A 12652-nucleotide genomic window follows, 5' to 3' on the forward strand; every position below is an offset into this window, starting at 1 on the left:
CAGAGCCACAATAGGTACCAAACTGGACTATTGTAATGCCCTCTTCCTAGGCACCTCTGTCAACAACATAAAAAAACTACAAATCACAAAAATAACGCGCTCCGGGCGGCACTGACTATTCCCAAAAGGGAACACATCTCGCAAGCCAGAAAAAATGCACACTGGCTACCGATAACGAACGCATACTCTTTAAAGCCATGGCCATCACCCACAGGTGCCTCACACTAGATGCCCCACCCTATCTCTCTGATAGAATCACCCTCAACACCTCCATCAGACCTACCAGAGCTCACCGCGCCAACCAGATCTATGTTCCCACATTGAAAAGAACCAGAGCTGGAGGGTCCAGCTTCCAATACCTTGCACCCAAACATTGGAACGCTCTGCCAACCTCGCTTAGGAATGAAAAATCCTACACCACCTTTTGCAAAAACCTAAAAACCTTGCTTTTCCGCTAATGTCTCTAAACCAGCATGCATGGTATGCTTGCACTGTAACCTCAGCAACGCATAAGCTCTTTGCCTCTTACCTTGTCAATGTACCACTGCTACTGAATGTTATACCCTACTTGTGTATGTATGTTATGCTAAGTTCAAGCCTTCTGTAACAGCGCCACGATGCCTCAGGGCAGCTCTGTGCGCTTTATAAATGCAAATAAATAAATAAAAAATAAAAAAAATATGAGATGTATTGCATTTTTGTTATTTGTGCAATAGCTGCTGCATTCTCGTTGGTGTTACTAAATGCATAGGGAAAGCAGGGAGATTTTGTACAAACCATCCAAGGTCTGGTAAAAGTTGTGTTTCGCTGAATGTATCATTATCATGGTATTGTATTGTGTTGTATTGTATTTGTCATTTATATAGCAACACTTTCCTATTTGTATGGCATCAATGTGCTTTGTGGTAGGAATGTCCTCGGGGACCGAAGTCCATGTATGGGAGATTCTAAGAGTTAACTTTAAGATGCCTGTGTGCATTCTGCCAGGTTAGGGCGTAGGAGGGCTGCCTAGGCTCCAGTAAGCAGCTCAGAGGTCAGGCATGTGTACCAGGGCTGTTGTTAGTTTAGGATAGAGTGCTAATGCGGGAGATTCAATGTGGGCCCAGCTAGACCAATATTTTTCATAGGTTGCTGCTTTATTATAATGGCAGAGGTGTTGAGGCACGCCAGGTGTGTCAGTGTGGATAACTATGCGAGCTGCTAGACCGGATTTGCGTAGCCATAGCTGCATTCTATAGTGTATGGATGGTTGACTGTGCCTGTGGCATGTGCCCTCAGATGTGGTGTAGTTTATACATGCCTTAAAATCGGCTGGAGTTAATCTTCAATGTCACTTTTCCTTGGTCCAATGCGATTGGCTGGTCTCGCCAGCTGGGGAATCCCTAGATTGAGAGCCTGAGCAGTGGGTGGGGGCTCGGAGGGATGGGGGAGTGATGTCTGCTTGTCTGGGGTGCGGGTGGGGGGCTAAGGGGTCTGGGTTTGTCACAGTGTGCCGCTGCATATGCTGCTGGTATCCGCAGTGGATTGTGGGATAGACTGGTGCAGTTTTAATGGGGGACAACTAGGAGGGATGCTGTACTGGAGGGGTGGTAGCAAGTTAGTTTGTCTTACAAATTCCGGGTCAGTGTTGTGGAAGGCACAATGGCCCTCATTACAACCCACGCATTAAGGGGTTAACGGCGCCGTAAAAGGTGGCGTCGCCGTTAAACCCTTAACGCCTGATTACGAGGTCCCTTTGCGGGTTAAAAAACCAACCCGCAAAGGGACCTTGGTGCTAAGTACGGTGCCGCAATTTACGGCACCGTACTTAGCGCCTTCTCCATTCCCATTGAGCCCTATGGGGCAAAAATGGGAATGGGGAAGGGCCATGGCGGCATGGGGAATTACCGCCCCGCCAACCTCGGTATGGGGCGGTAATTCCCCATTCCGCCATGGCGGAGTCAGTAAGTTACCGGCATGGAACATGGTGCTATTAGCACCATGGTCCAACGCCTGGGTCGTAATGAGGGCCAATGAGTGATGCACACTCTTAGTGTAGAGCTGTGTTCCCTGGGGTGGGGGGGTGGCAATGAGCAGGTGTGCGACAGTGTTTTAGACCCTTTGCAGTTTCCTTAGTTTGGAACGCCAGTGCACCTAGATAAAGGCATTTTGCATAGTCCAAATTGGAGAGGATGATGGAGATGATGACAGAGAATCAGTGAGGATATATGAGGTATAGGAAAATACGCCTGAGGGTGCACAGGTGAAACAAGCAGGTTCTGGATACAGGACTTGATGTGCGTGGAGAGCAATAAATTCGCGCCCAGCGTGCATCCAAGGTGGTGGTTGCCGGTAGAAGACCTAGAAATGCCAGGGGATAGGATTTTTATTTTCCAAGAGTTGATTGTGAGGTGGTTGGTCGTCATCCAGTGGTCAATGTCTGAGAGGCATGATGGTAGATCCAGGCGGTTGTAGCCCGATGATTTGGGTATTTTAAGGATGATCTGGGTATTGTCTGTGTAGTTTTTGCAGATGAGATTGTGGAAACGGATGAATGCGGAGAGAGTGTTCAAAGAGATATTGAAGAGGAGGGGAGAAAGGGATGCTCCTTTTGGTACTGGGCAGGATGCCGAGGTGAAAGGGTCGAGGAGCATGATTTGTGAGTGGTTAGAGATGAAGGAGGAGATCCAATTGAGGGAAGTGTCTGATTCCTAAAGAGAGTAACCTGTCTAGGAGAATGATGTGGTCAATGGTACAGAAGGCTGCAGAGAGGTCAAGGAGAAAGAGTATAGCGCATACTTCAGCATCTACAGCACACTTGTAGAGAAGTTCAATTATTGATTATTTTCTAAATAAATTTGGCCTATTAGTGTTGCTTCACACTTTTTTAATAGATAATTCAGTTTATATATTTAAATTCTTGACACGTGTTTCACCATTCTTTTGTATAAATGGTTCTTCAAGAGAGAAAAGGTAACAATTCCTATTAATTTCCTATCATACCTGGTTGGTATGCCATCCGTTGTCCCACTCCCATTCCCTGAAGACCCCTCACCCAGTTGATCCTCCCACACTGGTCCACCCCCAGGAACTGGATCCAAAAGTGATGGGCATGTCCTGGCCACCTGGATGACAGATCCCCGACGACTAGCGGGGGAGATACCTTCTGGTTTCTCACATTGTTGGCTTCAGTGAAGTGGACGAGTTGCTTGCATGCTGTTCGGTCCATGAGTTTGACCATGAAGTGGGTGTTGGAAATGGGCCGGTAGTTCTGGGGAAGGAGTGGGCCGAACATAGGTTTTTTGAGGAGGGGTTTGATGTAGGAGGTTTTTAAAACTTACAGGAAGATTCCCGATGTTAGGGAGTGGTTAAGGATTGAGCGTGCAATATTGCCTGTGCACATTGTTAGGATGTTTTTGAGGAGGGTGGGCGCAAAAGGGTCCTCAGAGGATCCTGACGGGTAGATTATTGCTAGGAGCAAGAGGAACTCCTGGTGTGAGATCATAGAGAAAGAGGTGAATGCATCAGGAGATGTTTTGGACGGGAATGGGAGATGGGCAGGCAACGGCCGGGGGCATTATTTCTATTTTAGAGATGATGGAAGAATGTCTGTCGATGGTAATGTTGTGAACATTTTCTGATAAGGCAACGCGTAGGGTTTGGGAGTTGGGAGGAGGGGGCATTGAGCAGCCTGGCAATTTGAATTTAGAGTGATTCTATGCAGTTCCTTGCTTGGGTTGCAAGAGTTCAAGATTCTGTTCCCATAGAATGCTTTTTTGGTTTTGAGGTTTGCGATCTGTAGGCCTTTTTTAGTCTTGCTAGGGCAATTTTATTTTGGGCAGTAGGGTTAGTTCTCAAGGTCCGTTGCAGACGGTGCATCAGGGTTAACTTTGGAGCCTCCTAGAGATGTCATTGCAGCCTAACACATGTATCTTTGCTTATGTTTTTGAGCCTGTCCCCCTGTATGCTGTTAGAAATGGTTTTGAATTGAGTGCAAGGGGATCAAGAGAAAAAAATGTATAATCAGTATTCCCCTTTTCTTGAAGGGATTGAGGATCACATTTTATAATATCGTTAATGCTATTAACACAATCTCAAAACTTGGCTATTGTATGACTTTACGAGGGTGCATGCTGCTTTTTAAGAGCAGGACTAGTATTGTAATACTATTTAGTAGCATAATCAATTTTGAGATGTATAGTTATTTTGTATACTAGTAAAAAACAATCTGAGGGTCCTAGACGCGTGAGGGATCATGGGTACAGTGGACGTCACACTAGGGATAGTATTACTGGCACGCCCTGTGTCGACGCCCATTTTCGAGTTTTGAAAAACAAACTGTAATACTCTGCAGCTTCCACTAGATGTCGGCCTATGCACAGCATGTGAATCTAAGCAGATACAAGCATCAGAAATACGATTACGGTGAGTAATGTATCCCATAATTGGTTTTATTGGCTGGGTTGAAAACCTTTTTCCAATTGGATTGTGTCCTCTCACGTATTCCTCATCTTATGATATCTTTGTTTCCAGCTTCAGCTGCTTTGGAAAAAAAATTCTCTCGCCAGAGACCGCTGTGCGCCGAGACGGTCGACTCAATCTCCCTCGAGGGCTTCCATCTCGACTGACGTCACCATCAAGTACATATACCACGGGCACCGGCCGTTGGCTTCAGTTATGTTTTTCCGCAAATGTGATTGCTTCAAGAATTACGGTGCGCTTCAGTTTTCTTTGAAAATGTATCGAAAATGGCCTTGTCTTCAGCTCGGAACACTCCAAAGACGAACTTCAAAAAATGTCTAAAATGCGGCACCAAAATGTCCATTACGGACGCGCAAAAGATTTGTATCCGGGGCCTGAGCGTGGAACATGTAATCGGCGACTGTCGATCCTGTCAGTCAATGACAGGTAAGTCCTTGAAAGAGCACAAAGCTAAACTCTCAGTGGGTAGGATTCTCCCCAAATCCATGTCACTCCATCTACATTCGGGTCATCTCCTCACAAAATCTTTTTTTAAAAATGATCCCATTTCGAGGAGCAGGCACTCCTTGTCGTCATCGAAAAAGTCAAAGAGAAGGAATAGATCACCTTCTTCTTCCTCAGAAAGGAGCATAATCTGCCCGACTAAATCTTCCTCCAAAGAGGAGTTGGAACTCTTTAGGAAGAAGATGTGCAAAATCTTCAAGGATCAGGCCCTGTCCTCCTCGAAGCACAAGAAAGGTGTCCATGCTACGGTCGATGACCAGCATGAGGACCAGGCAAAACCCAGCGCACCCTCGAGCCTAGGTCATAAGCCTAAGATTTCTCGAGAATCTTTGGGTACTCCACGAGAGGAGAATTAATTGAAGAAACTGCTGAGTTGAGCGCGAAGTCCCTCGAAGCACAAGACCAAAGTCAAGCCGTCGACACCATCAACGCCACAGACGTCGACACCATTGACGCTGATACATAAAACATTGACGCCGATTGTACATTCTTCGAGACCTTTACCACACAAAAGCCAGGAAAAGGTTTTTAAACCTTCACCTAAACATGATTTCTTCAGATCCCTAACATCTATTTTTGAGGGCTATGAAACCTCAGTTGATACCCCTCTATGTGGTCTCCAATGGATACTCCCAAGTATTCAGGAAAATACTAACATAGCTGAATGTTTCATTTCAGAAGAGATCAGGGTTAGGGAACACTCTACAAACAGCTAGTGGGCAGACACCTTCCCAGAACTAGATATTGGGAAACTGGACCCGGCTGATCATGCAGATGCATCTTACAGAAGGCTAATGTCCAGAGTGGTGGAATTTTTGGCATCGAGTAGACCAGCTCCTGCTTTTGAACAAGACGATGTGACTGGCATATTGGACAAAGGTCCTCAATTTGACCCTATATTACGATTTCATGTGGCACTGCAAAGAAGGGTTGCAGCAAACTTGGAGGCTCCAGAGTCCAGTCCAGCAGTAAACAAACATCGAACAAATCCAGTAGCGACCCTAGCTTCCATGTCAACACATCCAACTCTGGAAAGCCTTGTAGTACAAGCACCTACATCTGCCTCCAAGCGTAGCTGCGTACCCAACCATCCCCCCCCCATACGGATGACAAACGCATTGATTCTTGGGCAAAGAAAGTCTTTTCTGCAAGCAACATGGCTTTAAAGTCGGCTAATTTCACATGTGCCCTTCCAAAGTTTACATTCATCCAGCGGGACTGCATAGCAATGGCAGTTAATCACATCCCTATGGGTGAGGAAAGAGACAGTTTCATGAACCTGATAAGGGCTGGCAAGGAGGCCATGCGTGAGTCTCTGCAATTAGGTCTGGACAATGCTGACCGTTTCAGCAGGGCCATGGCAGCGAACACTGTCATACGCAGATTTGCGTGGTTGATGAAATCAGAATTTGCATCTGATGTACAATCCAGACTCCTTAACATGCCACTTGACGGTGCCCATTTATTTGTAATTAAGGCTGACGAACGCCTTGAAAATCTGCAGACTTCAAAGGCGGCAGCCAAGTCTTTAAGTGCTGCAGTCAGGCAGCAACAGCCTTTTCACGCCAGCGGATCATCTTGGAGGGGTAGGTCTTATCGCTACTACTCTTCAGTTGGAAGAACGAGAGGACCGGCTGGTCAAAGAGGACAAAGAAGATTCCCTTGTGGTGGACGAGGGAGAGGTGCAAAGCCTGCCGAAGCAGCAGCGTCTTTACCATCAGCCGCTGCTTCAGTCGCCTCAAAACCACTCTGAGTGAGGTCTTGACTCACAACACCCCGGTGGGAGGTAGACTATCACAGCATCTGAAAGAATGGTGAAGTATTACTTCGGATGCATGGGCACTAGAAACAGTAGTCCAGGGTTACTGCCTCCCCTTTATACAAAGAGCTCAGGATCATCCACCGGGAAACCATTCGCTAAATGTTCAGATCCATTCCTGTTGCAGGAAATGTTGACCCTGCTAGAGAAAGTTGCTACAGAACCAGTACCTGTGATGGAGAGGAACAAAGGGTGGTATTCTCCCTATTTCCTAATCCCCAAGAAGGACTGAGGACTGAAACCTATCTTAGACTTGAGCTACTTGAGGAAGTTCCTCAGGAAGTACAAGTTCGAGATGTTCACACTTTCTCAGATCCTTCAGGCCCTCTAGCTCCAGGATTGGATGGTATCATTGGGCCTTCAGGATGCTTACTTTCATGTGCCAATCCATCACAAGCACAGGAAATACCTGAGGTTCGCCATTGGCGATTTTCATGATCAGTTTCGAGTTCTGCCATTCGGGCTGACTCTCTACCCAAGGGTTTTGACCAAGTTAATGGCAGTGGTGGGAGCAAGTCTCAGGAAAGGGGGGATTCACGTCTACCCCTAACTTGACGATTGGCTGATCAGGGCACGTTCACGCAAACAGGCCCAAGAACATCTCAGTATCACCTGCCACTTTCTCTACTGACTGGGCTTCTCCCTCAATTGCAAGAAGTCTCATATGAGGCCATTTTAGAGACTCCTGTTTATTGGAGCAGTCCTGTATGCATCCTTGGAAAATGTCTTGGCACCCGAGGTGACGGCACAAGACATTTTGCAGATGTTCACCAAATTTCAGAGTGCCGAGCATCTTCCGGCCTTCGACTTTTTGAGGTTGCTCGGCCTCATGGCATCCTAACTTTTTCTGGTGCCAGAAGCTCGCTTGAGAATGAGATCCCTTCAATGGGCTCTCAGAACACAATGGTCCCAATTCTAAGGCAGGATGTCAGACCTCCTTCAGATTCCGAGCAGAGTCTCACAGGACCTTCTGTGGTGGGCTGGTGAGGAAAACATTCTGAAGGGAGAACCTTATTGGCAACCATTGCTGTAGGTAACAGTAGTGAAGGCTGCCTCACTCATGGGGTGGGGAGCACACGCCAATGATCTGACAATCAGCGGTCCTTGGTCTCCAACGCAGTCCAAACTACACATCAACCTATTGGATCTGAGGGCAATCAAACTAGTGCTGAAGGCTTTTCTGCCCTCTGTACGGGGAAACAATGTCCTGATAATGACAGACAACACAGGGGCCATGTACTACCTAAGCAAGAAAGGTGGGGGAAGGTCACTGCCACTGTGCAGAGAGGCAATGCAGCTCTGGTTCTGGGCAATTCAAGAAGAAGTCTCTATCGGCAGTTGTCCTAACCAGAGAAGAGAACACAGCGGCGGACGCTCTAAGCAGGCAGATCACAATCTCCCACGAGTGGGAGCTAGATCAGGAAGTACTTCAAGAGATCTTCACCCTTTGGGGAACCCCTAAAGTGGATCTGTTCACGACCAGTGTCAACAGTAAGTGCAAACTGTTTTGCTCCAGGGAATTTCCTCTAAGAGGAGCTCTAGGGGACGCTTTCGTAGTGGACTGGGAGTTTCCACTCCTGTATGCGTTTTCTCCAGTCCCTGTCATCCCTGATGTGATCAGGTGGTTGAGAAAGTTTGGGAAATCCATGATCCTAATTGCCCCTGATTGGACCAGGAGGACGTGGTACCCCAACCTTCTGGACATGTCCATCTGTCCTGCAATACGTCTTCCACAAAGAGAGGACCTTCTCTTGTGAGTGGAAGGTCAGATTCTCCATCCACAGGTCAAGACACTCAGCCTTCATGCATGGTTTTTGAGAGGCTGAGGTACAATGATTGAGACCTCCCGGATGATTTGCTTTTGGCCAGAAGACCAGCAACAAAATCCTTACACCGCTGCTGTTGGAACAAGTTCTACAGCTGGTGTAGGGAAAAGGACGTGGACCCTTTTCAATGTGATGCACCTCCAGTGTTATCTTTTCTACTACATTTGGCAAATCTGGGGCTCCAGATTGGAACAATCAAGGGTTATCTAGCAGCGCTGTCCATATTCAAGCGCACCTCGGAAGAGGCATTCTTTTTCAAAATACCCTTAATAATTCAATTTCTTAAAGGACTCGAACATGTGTTTCCTCCTACACCATTCCAAATACCAACTTGGGACCTTAACTTGGTTTTAAAAATTTTGACGTGCGCTCCTTTTGAGCCATTCCATTCCTGCCCTTTAAGGCTGCTAACTTACAAAACTATTTTGTAAGTAGCAATAACATCAGCCTGTAGGACGAGTGAGTTGCAGGCATTATCCTGTAAACCTTTGTTTACCACTTTTTGCAAGGTAAAGGTTGTCCCTAATGTCAACCCTTCTTTTCTACCTAAGATTATGTCAGTTTACCATTTAGCACAGAAAGTTGTGCTTACAGCCTTCTATCCTCCACCTCATCCTGGCAAGTAAGAGGAAAGATTCTATAGACATGCTCAGAGGAGAGCTCTAACCTTTTATATTTCAAGGATGGCAAAGTTGCGACAGCACAACCAACTTTTCATTAGTTATACAGGACACAAACTAGGTCTGTCAGTTACCAAACAGACTCTATCCAGATGGATCATACTGGTTATTTTAGAGTGCTACAGGCTAGCTGCGAACGATCCACCAAAAGGTTTAAGGGCTCATTCCACTAGGGGCATGGCCACTTCCTCTACCCTTCAGAGGGGAGTTCTGATAAAGGAAATCTGTGATGCACCTACTTGGTCCACCTTCCACACGTTCACAAAATATTGTTGTTTAGACACGTCGAAAAATGACGGAAGATTTGGGAAGGCAGCTCTGTGCTCCATTCTGGGCAAACAGTAACTCAAATTTTTACTCCCTCCTCCAAAAGTACATATTACTGCTTTGGGAGTCTATCATAATATGAGCAATACGTGGGAGGACACAATCCATTTGTTACTTAACCCTGATAATGTTCTTTCGACTGGATGTTCCTCCCACGTTTTTCTCATTGCCCTCCCAACCTACCCCATTGTAGAATTTTCGAGCTTTAGACCTTGTGCTCTTTTATGGTCTGATAATTTAAAGGTACTTATCAAGGCCGGTTATTCGGCATACAGGTGATGAAAAAACAGAACTAAAGCCAACAGGCGCTGCGCGTTGGTATATGTACTCAACGGTGACATCAGCTGAGATGGAAGCCCTCTAGGGACATCAAATCGACCGTCTTAACGCATAGCACCCTCTGTTGAGAGACATTTATTCCGAAGCAGCTGAAGCTAGAAATTAAAGTATTATAAGATGAGGAATACGTGGGAGGAACATCCAGTCGAAAGAACGTTACCAGGGGTAAGTAAGTTGTACTTCTCAATCGAACTGTATTTTGTAACCTACTAAGTGATTATTGTATTGATTATTGAATCTTAAGGTTTTTGGATAACACTTTTGTGGCTAAAAACAAAATAAAGTTTCATTGACTGACTGATCTCACTAAGCACTCTGATCTATGGGGCTCTTCAGACCAAAAAACAAGGCATAACGATGCTTCTTATGCATAGATTTGGTCGTCACAGGAAGGAGCATATTGGCCACGATATAGTACCCAATGCCCAATTCCAAAAGACAAGTCATGGCTGAAGGAACTGGCACTTTGCAATGAGCGTGGGGACACATATCAACACATATTGCAAGCACCCACTTGTAGATCTAAGGACATTTATTTGGTACTTGCACAATTTCTTGATGAAGACCTCCCCAAGGGATGGAACCTGAGTGCTAAGCCACAAGGTAGCACTCGTTGCTGTGGGTTACAGTGATGGGCTCCTCACGCTTCTCACGCCTCAGACAAATCAAGAGATAACTGTCCTGTATAACGTACTACCTTACATTACCTGTCAGATGGGGCCAGAAATCTGATATGGGAGGTGAATATGTATATTCATTTTAATCCTGGACTGTCTGTGATCTACTCATCAGTGATGTGTTCTGTTTTAAAATATAAGATTTAAAACACAATACATTTTTATAATATTATAAAGTATGCTTAGGTCCACATATGTGCATAAATCCTGCCTTGCCAATAGATACCCTGGCCGAGAGAAAACCTTTGAATAAAAAATCAGATTGGAAGACTACATGGCTCTTGCATGAATACAAGATTAACCATAAAACTGTGAGGACCATCCAAACAAGTATAAGCTTTTATGGAATGACCTTTCATTACTGTATATATTACAGTGATTGTGGTCGAAATAGTGTTTTTACACGTTATGTATCAATCACTTTATTCTCCCAATCCCTTCCTCACCCTGAAGGTTCCTTGGAATTGTCCCTTTGTTTTTCTTTCCATTTTCTTCATTTCCCTTTCTTTTTTCTAAGCATAACTTGAACATAACATAGTTGAATCTTTTTATTGCTGAATTTGAGAAATGTTTGCCTTCACATTGATGGCTTTATTTGTGGTTGTGCCCTATACATGTTATATTTGCTATATTAGTGACATATGATAATTGTCCTAAGGAAACCCAGTTTTTATAATAAAAATAGAGCATTATGAATATACCTTTAGAATTGTGTCATTGTTCCATTGCAAACAACTCCATGTGTCCCTTGTATTCTAGGTCCTCACCATTTAATGTATGCTGCATCTTTGAAGTTTGGAATGGGAGATCATGCCTAATGAATGTTTTTTGTTTTTTTCTGTAGGTCATTATTTTTGATAATTCTGTTTGCCCAGTATTTGAGAAATGTGAGCTTATGCGTGCCTGGCTATAAACGTGGCAAGGGATTCAAACTATTCAGGATACAAATCTTCAAAATGTTTCCGGTAACCAATTTAACAAACTATTTAGATATTATTTGTTATTGTTGGTTATTTGTTCTTTAACGGCATCCCTGTTGTTAACAGATCATCATGGCCATTATGGTCGTATGGCTCATCTGCTACATTTTGACACTTACCAATGTATTTCCAAGCAATCCCAGCGCACCTGGCTACAAAGCAAGAACGGATGCCAGAGGTGAAATAATGTCAAGTGCACCATGGTTTCGTTTTCCCTACCCTTGTAAGTATATTGTAGGTCACAATTACATCTTTGTATGTAATGTGATGGATATTATTGCAGTAACATGACAATTCACACAATTTGAATAAACAGCACTACCGATTATATATGAGTATGTTAATAGTGCCACTATTCTTAGCTTTTTTGGACTGAAAACATAGTATTTCCTGGGACCTCACTGAGGAAACAGTCCCCACTCTCAGTGAAACATGTTTTTCCCACTCCACTTCTCCTGCCTTATTTGACCTTCTTTCTAATGGTTGAAACATCCTGCTAAATAACAACAACCCTGGGCGTGGCATGGGTTTCACAGCCATCCACAAAGATTAAGAACCCTATCTGAAAATAACCTATTGGTCCATCTTAAGATGCCCTTGAGTACCAGCTTCTTGAATGCTTCGAGGACCAACTTATTGCACCATTGCACAATCACTCACTACCCTCCTACAGAAATCCAGAACCTTCTTTACGTCTGACTTTTTTTAACATAACTGTCGTGAATTGAGATCCCAGATTAATTTATGCCTTCTTCCCCAGGTACCTGCCAGGGAAGAACAAAGAAATCCCTGGCCAGAAATTGGAACAAAGGGTGAGACAGGATACAGCACCTCCTGGCACTCGAAAGCTAGACGGAAACAGGAAATTAGTCACACAGAGTCGATACTACTATAGATACAATTGTGACCCCGCCCCATATACATAGCATACCTGATTCAGGAATAGGCGAGCCTTGAAGAAAGGTTCTTCTGTTGAGATTTTCCAAGGAATCAAATATGAAGTAACCTAACCTGTACGGCACAAGGCCACAAGCTAAGT

The 12652-nt window shown here is 44.8% G+C and overlaps 1 protein-coding gene across 3 annotated transcripts in view; it reads left to right on the top strand.

Moving 5' to 3' along the window:
• SLC23A1 (solute carrier family 23 member 1) overlaps window positions 1-12652 on the top strand; it is a 945676-nt gene that overhangs the window by 566636 nt on the left and 366388 nt on the right. For all 3 annotated transcript variants that reach the window (XM_069654343.1, XM_069654344.1, XM_069654345.1), the window contains 2 exons: window positions 11478-11598; window positions 11680-11836. In XM_069654343.1, the coding sequence (XP_069510444.1) occupies window positions 11478-11598; window positions 11680-11836 (278 nt within the window). The remainder of the gene's footprint in view (window positions 1-11477; window positions 11599-11679; window positions 11837-12652) is intronic.

Source organism: Ambystoma mexicanum, chromosome 3q (genome assembly GCF_040938575.1).
Source record: "Ambystoma mexicanum isolate Mex_15411 chromosome 3q, UKY_AmexF1_1, whole genome shotgun sequence".
In the NCBI taxonomy this organism is placed as follows: domain Eukaryota; kingdom Metazoa; phylum Chordata; class Amphibia; order Caudata; family Ambystomatidae; genus Ambystoma; species Ambystoma mexicanum.